Genomic DNA, 12,701 nt, shown 5'->3' with positions numbered 1-12,701 from the left:
GTTATGCAAAGAGTAGGGGTGATTGACCTGTCACCATTTGGGAAGTTTAACATCAAAGGTCAAGACTCTATTAGATTGTTGGACCATCTCTTTGCAAATGTCATTCCAAAGGTAAATAACCTTTTAAGGGTACAAGGTTCAAGATTCTGGCCTGCTTAACTCTCTACTCTCTTGTTTTTTTAAAAAAACAAAAACAATAGGTTGCTTTAGTTCACAGAAAGATTTCTGTATGAACCCTAGAACTCTTCAACTGACCACGACGATTCTAGCTAATTTTTCAATTTATGTTTTTGTTTAATGAATTGTCACCCAAGGACCTTATAACTTTGCTTAATTGTGCCAATAGGAACTGCAAAATTGACTGAAGTGTAGTTTTTATGACAAATAATTGTAATGATTATTTAAACTGAGAACTTCAAAATTAACCTTGAGCATAGAGTTCACACCATTGGTATAAATAATAAGATTCATACTTTTTTTATTGTTGACATTTTTATTTCCATGTTGTATTAAGAGGATTAATAAGAATTTTATTTCATCTTGAGATGATTTTAAGTTCTTTCGTGTAGGTGGGTTTTACAAATATAAGTCACATGTTAACACCAAAAGGTCGAGTGTATGCTGAGTTGACTGTTTCTCATCAGTTTCCTGGGGAGTTTCTATTAATAACTGGTTCTGGATCAGAACTTCATGATCTTAGGTAAGTATACCTAGTAAGAAAATTTTATATGGATTATATATTGACTCAATCTTAAATTGAGTTTTTTCTTTTACCAATAGTTGAAAGTACCACTTTAATTCTTAAATCATTGTTTAGAATAAACTCATGTCTTTACAGGAAATTATTTAAAGTAAGGAACCCTGTCCCCACTCTTCTCCAAAAGATAATCCATCTGCAGGGTTTACTGATTTTAATAGTATTAACTCTTATTTATTAGGCACCAGCAATGTGTCAGAACTCTTCTTACATATTATCTCAATTAATTCTCTTAATAGATATATCTTCACAGTATATACTGTTCCCATTTTCCAGATGAGGAAACTGAAGTTTGAGTTAAAGGAACTTGCTCAAGTCAGTCTTTCTGATTCTGATGCCCATATTCAGTCCACTTCAGTAAGCTGCCCCTCTGGGTTATCTTCTCCCTTTTTCATGCTTTATGCTCTCTGGTCCACAGCTGGCGTTGGCCTGCCAAGTCAATCTTTCACATGAATATTTAGTCTACTATAAAATCTGTAGTCTTTAGTCTGGTATCCCAGAAATATTTGGAATATTATTTTTAATAAATGTCTTACTCTGACAGATTCTCACTGTAGTTATAAAATGCTGCAAATTATATCATCCAATCCAAGATATATTAGGGGCCATCTTAGCTTAGCTTTGTGTAAATCCAGATGATCATTTTATTATAGATTTTGGTAGCTCTAGGGACCTCTCTCTCTCTCTCTCTCTCTATATATATATATATATATATGTATGTATGTATATATGTATATGTATGTATATATACATATACATATACATACCTCCATAACAGGGTTTCAATAACTCATCAAGACCTAGAAATCGAAACCAGTCTTTAGGGTTTTTATCTTTTCTTTGTAATTGTCAAAGCAATTCTGTGTCTGGTGGCAGGCACATTATTAACTTTTAGCAGCACAAGCATCCATCCTGTGTACAGGTATTAGAGAGAATTTGGGTTTAAATTAATTTTTGAAGATTGAGTAATTAGTTTAAATGTAATAGGGCTGTCACTATTTAAAATAATTCTGTGGCAGCACTCATTTAAATGAAGGATCCTCTGTACTGTGAAAAATTACTCCCAAATTTATAAGTGGGTAAAATTACCCCCAAATTTATAGAGAATCACTTAACATCTCTGGGACTCAGTTTCTTCAACTTTAACAATTAGGTGATTTTAAGAAATGACACTCTGGGGACTTTCTGGTAATTCTAGACACAGAGCATTTCTCCAGAGAAATATATGTTACCAACATACATTATTCAAGCAATATTTAATTTAATATTTATGACTCAAATGCAGATGGATTGAAGAAGAGGCAGCCAAAGGTGGATATAATGTTGAAATAAAAAACATAACTGATGAGCTTGGAGTCCTCGGAGTTGCAGGGCCACATGCAAGAAAGGTCCTTCAGAAACTGACCTCTGAAGATCTTAGTCATGATGTTTTCAAGTTTCTTCAAACTAAAACTTTAAAGATTTCCCATATTCCTGTCACTGCCATTAGGATATCTTACACTGGTAAGAATTGGAAAATAACCTAGAGTTAGTCTCTAGAATTTAAAAGAAGCTACCAAAAATGTGCATGTGTACACACACACACACACACACACACACACACACACACTCACTCACTCACTCACTTTTGTTAGTATAGTTTGGAGGAAGATTTCTCCCGCCAAACTTGTATGACAATTCTTTCTGTTTTGTCTGGGAGAGAGTCATTCTACAGATTTCCAATTGTTGTTCCAGTCCTACATTTGCCTACCATTTGGAAGAGTAGAGAAGAAAATGGGAAGATGATGGCTGCTGGAATAGTTGGAAAGGTTGCCGGAATATTTAGGCCAGCTGACTCTATCTAGGAACATTCAAGATGGTCTCCCCTAGATTGTCTCCCATAGAGTGGCCAAATGAGGAAGAAGAGGGGACTAGGGAGCATCAGAGACTATGGCTATCCCACAGTGGAGACCATATGAATTAATGTCAGTTGTCTCTATTTTTAAGCCTCATGATTTTGGGTCAATAAGTTAGAGGTTGAATTGTTTAAACCTGAACCCCTTATCTTGATAAACTATGCCATGCTAAGTACTCATCATTATAAAGCTGAGGTCAAGGGTCAAGGTTAACTCCTACATTATAGTCTTTCTACTCACAAGAAGAGGTGTCCTAGATACCACCCTCTGTGTGAGAGACAGGATTAGGAACTAATGCGTCTGTGATAGGGCGGGCTCCTTTGAAGTGGGGTTTTATTGCAACTTTTTGTGAACTGTCTTTTAAAACTCAACAATGATAATGTTGCATACATTTATGTGTTTTAGCTAATGCCCGTTAGACCTTGGGATCATTATTCTTACTCTGGTGTGGCATTTGTGGGTTTATTTCAGGTGAGCTGGGTTGGGAGCTGTACCACAGACGAGAAGATTCGGCGGCACTTTATAACGTTATCATGAATGCAGGCCAGGAGGAGGGAATTGACAATTTTGGAACATATGCCATGAATGCATTAAGACTGGAGAAGGCTTTCAGAGCCTGGGGGTCAGAGGTTTGAAATGCCAGCATCTTCATTAAAATTTTGTTTATTGTTTCTGATGTTTATACAAAGGCTAGTTTTAACTGCTTTAACATTGGCTCTGGCTATAAGAGAAATTATATATTATTAGATAACTTTACTTAATTAGGGGAAGAGATTTTTCATTTCGATTTTCCAGTTTAAAGTTCAGTGGAATTATGACTTACTGTTTATTCTGCCTGATTCCTCTTCCTTGGCAGACAGCCCTGATCATCTGTTTTTGACTATGTATGGGGCTTGGCTGCTCCAAGGAAGCCAGCTTACCCCACAAAATTTTAGGACCACCTTTCAAATTCTTCCTCCTCCTCTGTCATGTTGCCAATTCTCATTTTCTTCTTATCATGTTCCTTTTGAGGAAATAATGACAAAGGTGTCTTTCTGAGGAGCAGAGTTGATGGTCTAGGATGTGTTGCTCTAGCCTACTCTTACCATTAATGATGAGACCTAAGGATTTCTATTTGTAGAGTTACACATCATTTTCATACACATGATTTCATTTACCTTCTTTACTCTCCTGAAGAAGGTATTATTGGTGATCTTGGACAAGGGGTTGAGAGTCGGGGTATTTAAATTGTCCCTACTCTACATGTAATCACAGAAACAGTAAAACCTTGCTCTGGATTACATGGAAGTGACCAAATAATGGTTCAAACTGTATTCTCCTATTTTGTCTCTAATATGGCAGGCTATCTCAGGACCCCTTAATTTTTTCAGCTTCACTGTCTGTTTCCTTAGAAGACAGTGAGGTTTTAGGCCTGAGAGGTGAGATAAGGGATTGTGGTAAAGGATGTACTTCAGAGTGGGGTCTCTTGGGTTTGAATTTATCCTCTACCACATACTAACTATGTAGACTTAATCCTCTAGACCCTCTGTGTACTTTTCTATAAAATAGAGAGAATTTTTATCCTATGGTTATATATTAGATAGTCTATAAGGTGCCTAGCACGTAATAGAATGAATTTAACTGGAGAGCAAAGAGGGTTTGAAAGGGCAGGCAGGGTCCTTCAAGCATTTAGACTATGAGCAGAAGCAAGTGAGCATTGAGGTGGAGAGGGAAGCCACCTGGAGCCACCTCAAGAACAAGGGCCCTGGGGCAAGTTGTCATTTTATAGGAGCGGTGCTCTATTAAGGGATTCTCAGCCTATAGCAAGGGCCTTAGATGAGGTTGCAGCAGGGAGAGAAACAGCTCTGTCCCCACACTCCCCAAGGAATGGAGCAGCAGAAGCAGCCTTTAGAGTTAGGCATTCCTCTGCTCTCCTGCCTTTCATTTTCTCTTGCCTACTCTCTGGGAGCCCCCTTAAGAGCTTTTCCCATCTCAGGCTCCTCCGATTTCCCAGCAGTGCCAGTGCGCCCCCTAGTGTTATTACAGCAATCAATCTTTTGTGCTTTGTTTTAATTTTTTTTTTTTTTTTCTGGAGATATTCTGAAATTTTGAGCAGATAATAAAGTAATTTTAGAGTTGCTTAAATTGCTTAGGAAATCAAGACCAAATTTTATATCACGTACAACAAGTTTATATTATTCGTCTGGTTTATACGAGTGCTGTGTTGTCTTTTTTAAAAAGTTGGCCTTTTTATGGGGTTTAGACCGGTTCTCTTGAAGCAAAAGAAACTAATAAACAAAGCCATTAACTTCAAGTCTAGTCTCAAGTAGTAGCTTTAGCTCCGACTTGAAGTATATTGTAATAATTCAGCTGTATCTGAAAAGATTGAGATTCAACCTCTTTTTCCCCTTTTCTTGAACTCTGTAGAAGCCATTTCCCTACCATCTGCTTTCTCCTCTATTTATCCTGATTCCTGGCTAATTGTAGGATAAGTAAATTATATCATAACTGTTCAACATCTAATTATGTAAAATTATGGAAGAAATATTATGTTGTAGTTTTCCTCAGATATTTATTATAATAAAAAATCCATGGAAACAAACTGTGAATTTTAGTTCCTAATTTGCTGTTCAAATGACAGTATTTGCTAAAAGGCAACATTTGAATTTTAGGTTTTAAAAAATTGCTTTAGAGACCAGTTAATAATTTTTCTTTTTCAGAATCTATATTCAATATAAAAAAGTATTCTCTTTCCTAAAAAAATAACATGAAAGTGATGTTACTGAAACGATTTGCACTCATCTAATATTTAAAATGTGTGCTTTCCTTTTAGATGAACTGTGATACAAATCCCTTGGAAGCTGGACTGGAATATTTTGTAAAGCTAAATAAGGTATGTTTATATTCCAAAGTGTACTTGAAGTATATCTAAAATTATGCTGTTTCATGACAGAGCCATGCTTTAAAATCTAACGAAGTGTAATAATAGGACAAATGAATTAAACATAAAAGCTAAGCATTGCTCAGGTACTTCATATTAAGCTTTGCCAAAATTTGATATCAGTTCTTGCTATTACGGTGTGTTTGTAGAGATGTAAGATAGCTGAATCTAGCAACTTGAAAGATTAAGTCTAAATGCTAAGATAAAAGTTAGTAAGGATAAGATATCAGCAGACATTCTTATAAATCCTGGCGACCGTAAAGCCACACATCAGCTAATCGAACATTCTGCATTAGTTGACTCTCCCTGGGTGCTCACAGCATGAAGCAGCCTCCCTCATCTCAGTAGATCTATCCATCTGCTTATTAAGAATCTTTGTATGTAACTGCAACATCTGAGTATATGCAAATGACACATTTCAAATGTGTTCAGCATAAAATGGGCATTTACTGAGAAGTCAATATAGGCCCAAAGAATCATAATTGATATTAACATTCTAAAATGATCCTTTACATCAGTTGTTCTCAAAGTGTGGTTCTCAGACCATATTAGCATCATCTGGGAAATTGCTAAAAATACAAATTCTCAGGGTTATCTCAGACCTATTAAATTGGAATCTCTGGGGGTCAGGCCAAGAAATCTGTTTAGCAAGCTGCAGGGGATTCTGATGCACCTCAAGTTTGAGAAGCACCAGCCTACATAATTATTGTGGAGAAGCATATTATGAGGCCAATTTATTACAGCTTAGCTTATCTATACAAGCCCTATAAATGTATATGAGGTTATCTCATTGTTATGGACTGAATGTTGTGTCCCTCCAAAATTCATGTGCTGAAACTCTAACCCCCATGTAATGGTATTTGGAGGCGAGACCTTTGGGAGGTGATCAGGTTTAGATGAGGTCATGAGGTGGGGCCCCCATGCTGGGATTAGTGTTATGAGAAAGGAAGAGAGACCAGAACTCACTACTGGCCATCTATCTGCAAGGCAGGAAGAGGACACTCACAGGAGAACCAGATTGGCTGGCACTTTGATCTTGGACTTTCCAGCCACCAGAACTGGGAGAAATAAATTCTTGTTGTTTAAGCCACCCAGGCTGTGGTGTTTTGTTATAGCAGCACAAGCTGACTCGGACACCCACTGAACTGTGTCTTAGTCGTTATAAAAGGCCTTGACAGAAATGCAGTTTATGGTAGTATCGTAGGCTGGAATGGCAGCTGCTGCTGTTCAGGACTCTTGTTAGAGTTCCAAAAACAAACTGTCCTGCCTTACGTACTAATAAGCTCAAGTTTTCCCATCTTATGGAAATATGTGAATACAGGCACACGAATCAGCTAAGAAATTTCTTTAATGCCCCTGCATCAGTTCCCAAATTCTGACTAGATATTAACATAAGCATGTATATTTAGAGTATTAGATTTTAGGAAAAAGAATCTCCTAAAGAGTCTTAAAGGGAATAGCTTTCTGTACATAGTCCCCATGACTTTTATTTTTATGATATACCATCTGCCTCCAGACCAGGGAAAGCAGGTGCCTGGAATCTGAGCAGAGCTTGGCAGCAGTTTGCTTCTTCTGATAACAGAAGTCTTAGTTTAGCCATTTAAAATAAGGCTAAAAATGGCCTGGCTCTTGAAAGCACTAAAGTTCTGTGGTTGGTCACCAATAGGTAAATAGATAATTGACTCTTTCACTTCAGTGTTTGGGTATTATTGTTTGGAAATAAGGCGTAGATAAATGATCTCTGTGGTGAAAATGGATTTTAAAACTTCCCTTATGAAGATGAGGTGTGAATTGCATGTTTATTAGTTCTTTTAAATTATTTCATAACCAAAGCTCTGTTCAGAGCTAAGTTAGTTTTTTAACAGATGATGATTTTGATTTATGGTATGCTTTTATGATTTCTGAATTGTTGGTTCTCATTCTGGTGTTACGAAGTTAATTTTTAATGTTTTCATTGGGTGAAGGTCCATATAGCACAGGACCCGGACCTGTGTGAGCCGGTCTTTTTCAATTATGTTGATTCAGGTGTTTAGTGAGTATCAACCTAGGCATGGTGATGTTTGCTAATTTCCTAAATAAGTGAATAGGTTGGATCAACTTTAGATCCTACAGACATACCTGGTTTTATTGTTCTTCACTTTATTGTGCTTCACAGATGTTACGTTTTTTTACAAATTGAGGGCAAGGAAGGCCTCAATACTTGTGTATTGCAATAAAGCAAGTTGTAATCTTTCTGCTGGTGGAGAGCCTTGAGCAATAAAATCAGATATGTCTATATGTAGAATTCCCTGCTTGGCCCTCAAACATTTACATAATGGTTGTATAAACCATAATCTTATAACATAGAGACGCAGGCTGTGTCAGAGCTGAGGGGGCGGGGGAGGGGAGCCTGCATATCACTCAGTACCACCATCTCATTTGAGGCCGAGGAAACTGAAGCACAGTGAGGTAAAGTTACCGAGGTGTAGTCATTAGGTTAGCACAGGTTGAACTCTGACCTCATTATTGTGCTTTCTCACCCACCTCTTTTCCCAGCAAGATCTGTTCCCATAAAGAGCTTATCAGCCTTGAATAACTGCCCAGGAATTTCTTTTTCTAGGAATGTGTATCATAGAATTTACATGGACTACATTTTATTAATTTATACCAGGACAGTCATGTTTTTGTTATAACTAATTTTGTGGGTTTTTTTTTCATTTCACAAGCTCTTTATTAATCAGAGGGACTAATTTTGTGCTTTGTAGTAGGATAAGAATAGTTGCTTTGCCCATTTTAAGAAAGAAAAAAGTGGGTGAGGAGAGAGACCACTGGATTTCATTAGGATGAACTGTGTTCTTGTCAAAACTGATACAAAATTATGGAATAGAAAAATGGAGTATTGAAGAAATCTTAGCTAGCAAAGGAAGATGGTTGATGGCAGTTGCCTTCCTTACTTCTTAAAATTGTTTGAGCCTCAGTTCCCCCAAGGCATTGACCTAAGTGAAATAGATACATGTATGTGCACACATTCATTCGTCTAGTCAACATTTATTATGGATTATTTGTTAAACACCTTGCTAGGCCACGGGGCTACAAGTTAAAGACATGATTCCTGATGGTTCTCAGATCTCGTGAAGCTTGAAACAAATGGTACTGCAGTCACTAAAGCTGTAGGAACCATTCTTCACATTAATTCTGAAAATATCGGTCTGCATGAGGAGGGTTGTCTAGTAGTACACAATAGTGCCATCTTGTGGAGAGTAAGCAGAGGAGGCATTCATCAGAACTGTGATACAGGTAAAAATAATTGAATACTTGTGTAGTGTATACTTTTAAATCTCCTCAACTAAAACCCCTTTATCTGAAACAACTCAAGTCATTGTTCTTAATGGTGTCAGAATTTTTTCCAAAGGAAGTTACTTTTTGGGGAAAAAATAGCAGGTTTTTTTTTTTTTTTAGTTGGAAATGGAAGACCTTAATCAAGAACAAAAGGAAAATCAGCTGCTTTAAGATAGAGTCATAAGTATTCTTGGAATTTTCCTCTTGGAATTACTGAATCTTTGTCCATTTCCAGAGAACCCCAGCCAAGATTCAGAGCTAATCAAATACTAAGTGTAATGTGTTTAAACAGATCAGAAGAATATTTTTTTTCTGTAAGATCCTCCACCCCTTTCTCTCTCTCTGTTTTCCTGTCTTGGGCTTTTAACTAGTAAAACTGGAATGAAATGTAACATATATATTAAGCACAAGTTAGAAGAAAATGGTGATCCTAGAAAATACGGGGTCTCTGAAGAAAAATTATTGAAAGTATAACTATTCAGTAATTAAAACAAACAAAAAAACCCAATACAATGGCAAAGAGCTTATCACCAGATTTACTACATCCTAAGTATTCAATAAATATTAGCATTATTAGTACATCAAAGTGGAAATAAATCTTTGTTGACAGACAAATTAAAGAAGAATTTCTAATGGTGAAAGTACCCAACTCCAATAAGCGGTAATAGGAACCGGGGAGGCAGAAAATTTTCAGTGACTCTCAGTCTTGACTGCACATTAGAATCATTTGGGGTATGATTCTTTTAAATCATGTGATGCCTTAAAAATTCCTGAGGCTCAGGCTACATCTCAGATCAATTTAAAAAGAATCTCTGGGGTAGAGACTCAGGCATCAGTATTTTCTTTTTTAATTTCCCAGGCGATTCCAGAAAAGATTGAGAATGATTGTTTTAAACCTTTGATTTTCAATTATCTTGGAAAACTTTAAAAAGACTACCTGATGCCTTACTCCCAATGGTTCTGTGTGTGGTTCACAGAACAGCAGCATCACTATTATCTTGAGATGTGTTAAAAATGCAAGTTGAATACCATCCCAGACCTCAAAAATTAGAAACGCTGGGGGTGGGGCCCCAAGGTCTGTTTTAACAAGCTCTCTGTTTGATTCTAATGCACATTCAAGTTTGAGGACGCTGACCTACCCAATCGATTGGATCAGCCTGGGGCATGGGAGTAGGTTCTGGGATTCTTGGTTTTATTATGCAATGAAGATTGAGAACCACTGTCTTATTTATTTTAATCTCATGCCTGCTGTGCTCTTATGAATAAACAGTAAAGCAGAAAAACAGGTGGACTGGTCAGAGGATGGTGCTATAGAATCTGTAGTGAATTGGAAGTAAGTCAGTAGATGCATGACCACTTTTGACTAGGCTGCCCCTTAATACATTCTACCTTCCTCACACACACCTTTTTTTTGTTGTTGTTGTTGCAACTGGGCAGCAGTGAATTAAAAAAGAAAAGAAAAGAAAAGAAAAGCACCAAATTCTAGCTGTGTGACCTTGGAAAAGTGGTTTAACTTCATTTTGTGCCTGGGATTGTTAATCTGTAAAATAAGGGCTCCCTTGCATATCTAAAATTCTATGAAATACTAGTAACAGAGTGGTTGACGACATTCTGCTGTGTTATCTATGTGAGCCATAATTGTGTCATTTTAATTATGCCATTCTTATTCTCTTACCCATTTCCATCACTGAATGATAAAAAATAAAATAAATAAATAAATAAAAGGAAAGAAAAGAAAAGAAAAAAGAAAGAAAAAACAGGAAAACCTAGGCTTAATGCAGGACAGGGCTCAAGCCTTATGCCCTCCAAGAGAGGGTTCTTGGCTCTGCACAAGAAAGAATTCAAGAGTGGGCCAGGGTTAGAGACAAAGGAAAGTTTATTAGAGAAGGAATAATGCTTCACAGACAGAGACGTGGTCTTCTCTCAGAGTCAGAGAATGAGAACTCCAGTGTTTGAGAAATTGGATTTATATCTGTTTTCCTTTCATGGTATTGGCTATGCAATATTATAGGCATAGAGAAATAGTTGTTTGTAATCTTAGCTGAAATCTTCCTGTAGGTTCCCTGTGGTCTGGCTATATGGCTGATCAGCCAGTTTCCTGTGTCTAGCAGCATGTAGCAGGCTCTGAATAAAACTGGTTTAATATTTAGTCAATTTGTGTAGTTCTCATGCCTCTTTTCTATATTAGGCTGAGATAAAGTTTATAATTCCTGAACAATGTGTCAGAGTGTATTAAACTAAAAGCCATTGAATCATTAGCTTCGTATATATCTAATTTCTGTTATGAAATATACTCTATTTCCACTCTACAAACTTGAGTGCGCTGGTTAGTTGTCTGCTTTATAATTTGGAAGTTCATGAAACTCATCTAGGAATGAATTGAAGTAATTCTCTAGATTGCTTTTGTTTTATTTTTATTATTTTTAACAGCTTAACTAAACATGCAATAAATCAACATATTAAAAGTTTTAATACTCAAAAAGCCAGTATTACAATGAAAATGGTGACCATTCCCCAGAACTAGGGTTGCCTTTTGCAGCTGTACCTACCAACCAGCCCTACACCCCCACATGCCTCCAAGGAACATTTTGTCTCTATAGACTACTTTGCATTTTCTGGAGTTTTATATAATTGGAATTATGCTGTGTATACTCTTTGTCTGAATTGTTTTACTTAGCATAATTATTTTGAGGCTCATCTATGAGTATCAATAGATAGTTTATATACTAACTATGTGTATCAATAGATAGTTTATATACTAAGTAGCATTCCATTGTATGTATATTCCACAATTTGTTTCCAGCTTAGGGCTATTACAAATAAAATGGTTATGAGTATTCATGTTCAAGTATTTGTATGGACACAAGCTTTTTTTGCCCTTGGGTAAATACCTAAGAGTGGAATGGCTAGATAAAGTGGCAGATATCTGTTAACTTTTTAAGAAACTATTTTATAAAGTAGTGTACCATTTTATATTTTATATTCCCACCAGTTCCAGTTCCTCTACATCCTTCCCCTCATTCTAGCTGTGTCCTTTTAACTTTAGTTATTCTGAGAGAGAGGTAGTGTTATCTCATCACAGTTTTAATTTCTCTCCTTAATGACTTGATGTTGAACATTTTTTATGTACTGGTTTACCATTCCTATCTCTTTTAATGTGAAGTGTCTGGTCAACTCTTTTACTCTTTATTTATTTATTTATTTATTTAGTTAGTTAGTTATTTATTTTAGTTTCGAAAGTGCTTTATATATACAAGGCACAAGTCCTTTATCAGATACATGCTTTGCAAATATTTTTTCCTAGTTTGTGTTTGTCTTTTCATTTGTTTAATAATGTCTTTCAAAGAACAGAAAGTTTTAATTTTTGAATTTTTAAAGTCCTTATCGATTTATTTTTTAATGGATCATGCTGTTGGTGTTGTATCTAAGAAATCTTTGCCTGTCCCAAAATCACAAAGATTTTCTGCTGTTTTCCCTAGAAGTTTTATTATCTTTTTACATTTAGGCCTTTGAGTCATTCTTACTTAATTTTTGTATCTGGTGCAAGATATGAAGTTTATTTTTTAGCATACAAACATCCAATTATTTCCAGAACCATTTGTTGAAAAGAGTATACATTCTGAATTGCATTGCCTTTACACTGTTGTTAAAAATAAGTTGTCCATATATGTTTAGGTAGGGACTTTATTGTGTCCTATCGATCTACAGGTGGCCCTCAATTTACAAATGTTTGCTTAACTATTTTTCAACTTACTATGGTACAAAAGCAATACTCATTCAATAGAAAGTGTACTTTGAATTTTGATCTTTT

General features: G+C 36.1%; 1 protein-coding gene across 1 annotated transcript in view; it reads left to right on the top strand.

Moving 5' to 3' along the window:
* DMGDH (dimethylglycine dehydrogenase) overlaps positions 1-12,701 on the top strand; it is a 61,386-nt gene that overhangs the window by 34,008 nt on the left and 14,677 nt on the right. The window contains exons 11-14 of the mRNA XM_011377285.1: positions 570-700; positions 2,043-2,260; positions 3,124-3,281; positions 5,465-5,524. Of these exons, the coding sequence (XP_011375587.1) occupies positions 570-700; positions 2,043-2,260; positions 3,124-3,281; positions 5,465-5,524 (567 nt within the window). The remainder of the gene's footprint in view (positions 1-569; positions 701-2,042; positions 2,261-3,123; positions 3,282-5,464; positions 5,525-12,701) is intronic.

This window comes from Pteropus vampyrus, unplaced genomic scaffold (genome assembly GCF_000151845.1).
Source record: "Pteropus vampyrus isolate Shadow unplaced genomic scaffold, Pvam_2.0 Scaffold11, whole genome shotgun sequence".
Classification (NCBI taxonomy): domain Eukaryota; kingdom Metazoa; phylum Chordata; class Mammalia; order Chiroptera; family Pteropodidae; genus Pteropus; species Pteropus vampyrus.
Note: the sequence above shows the minus strand (reverse complement) of the source record. Positions and strands in the feature narration are given on the sequence as shown.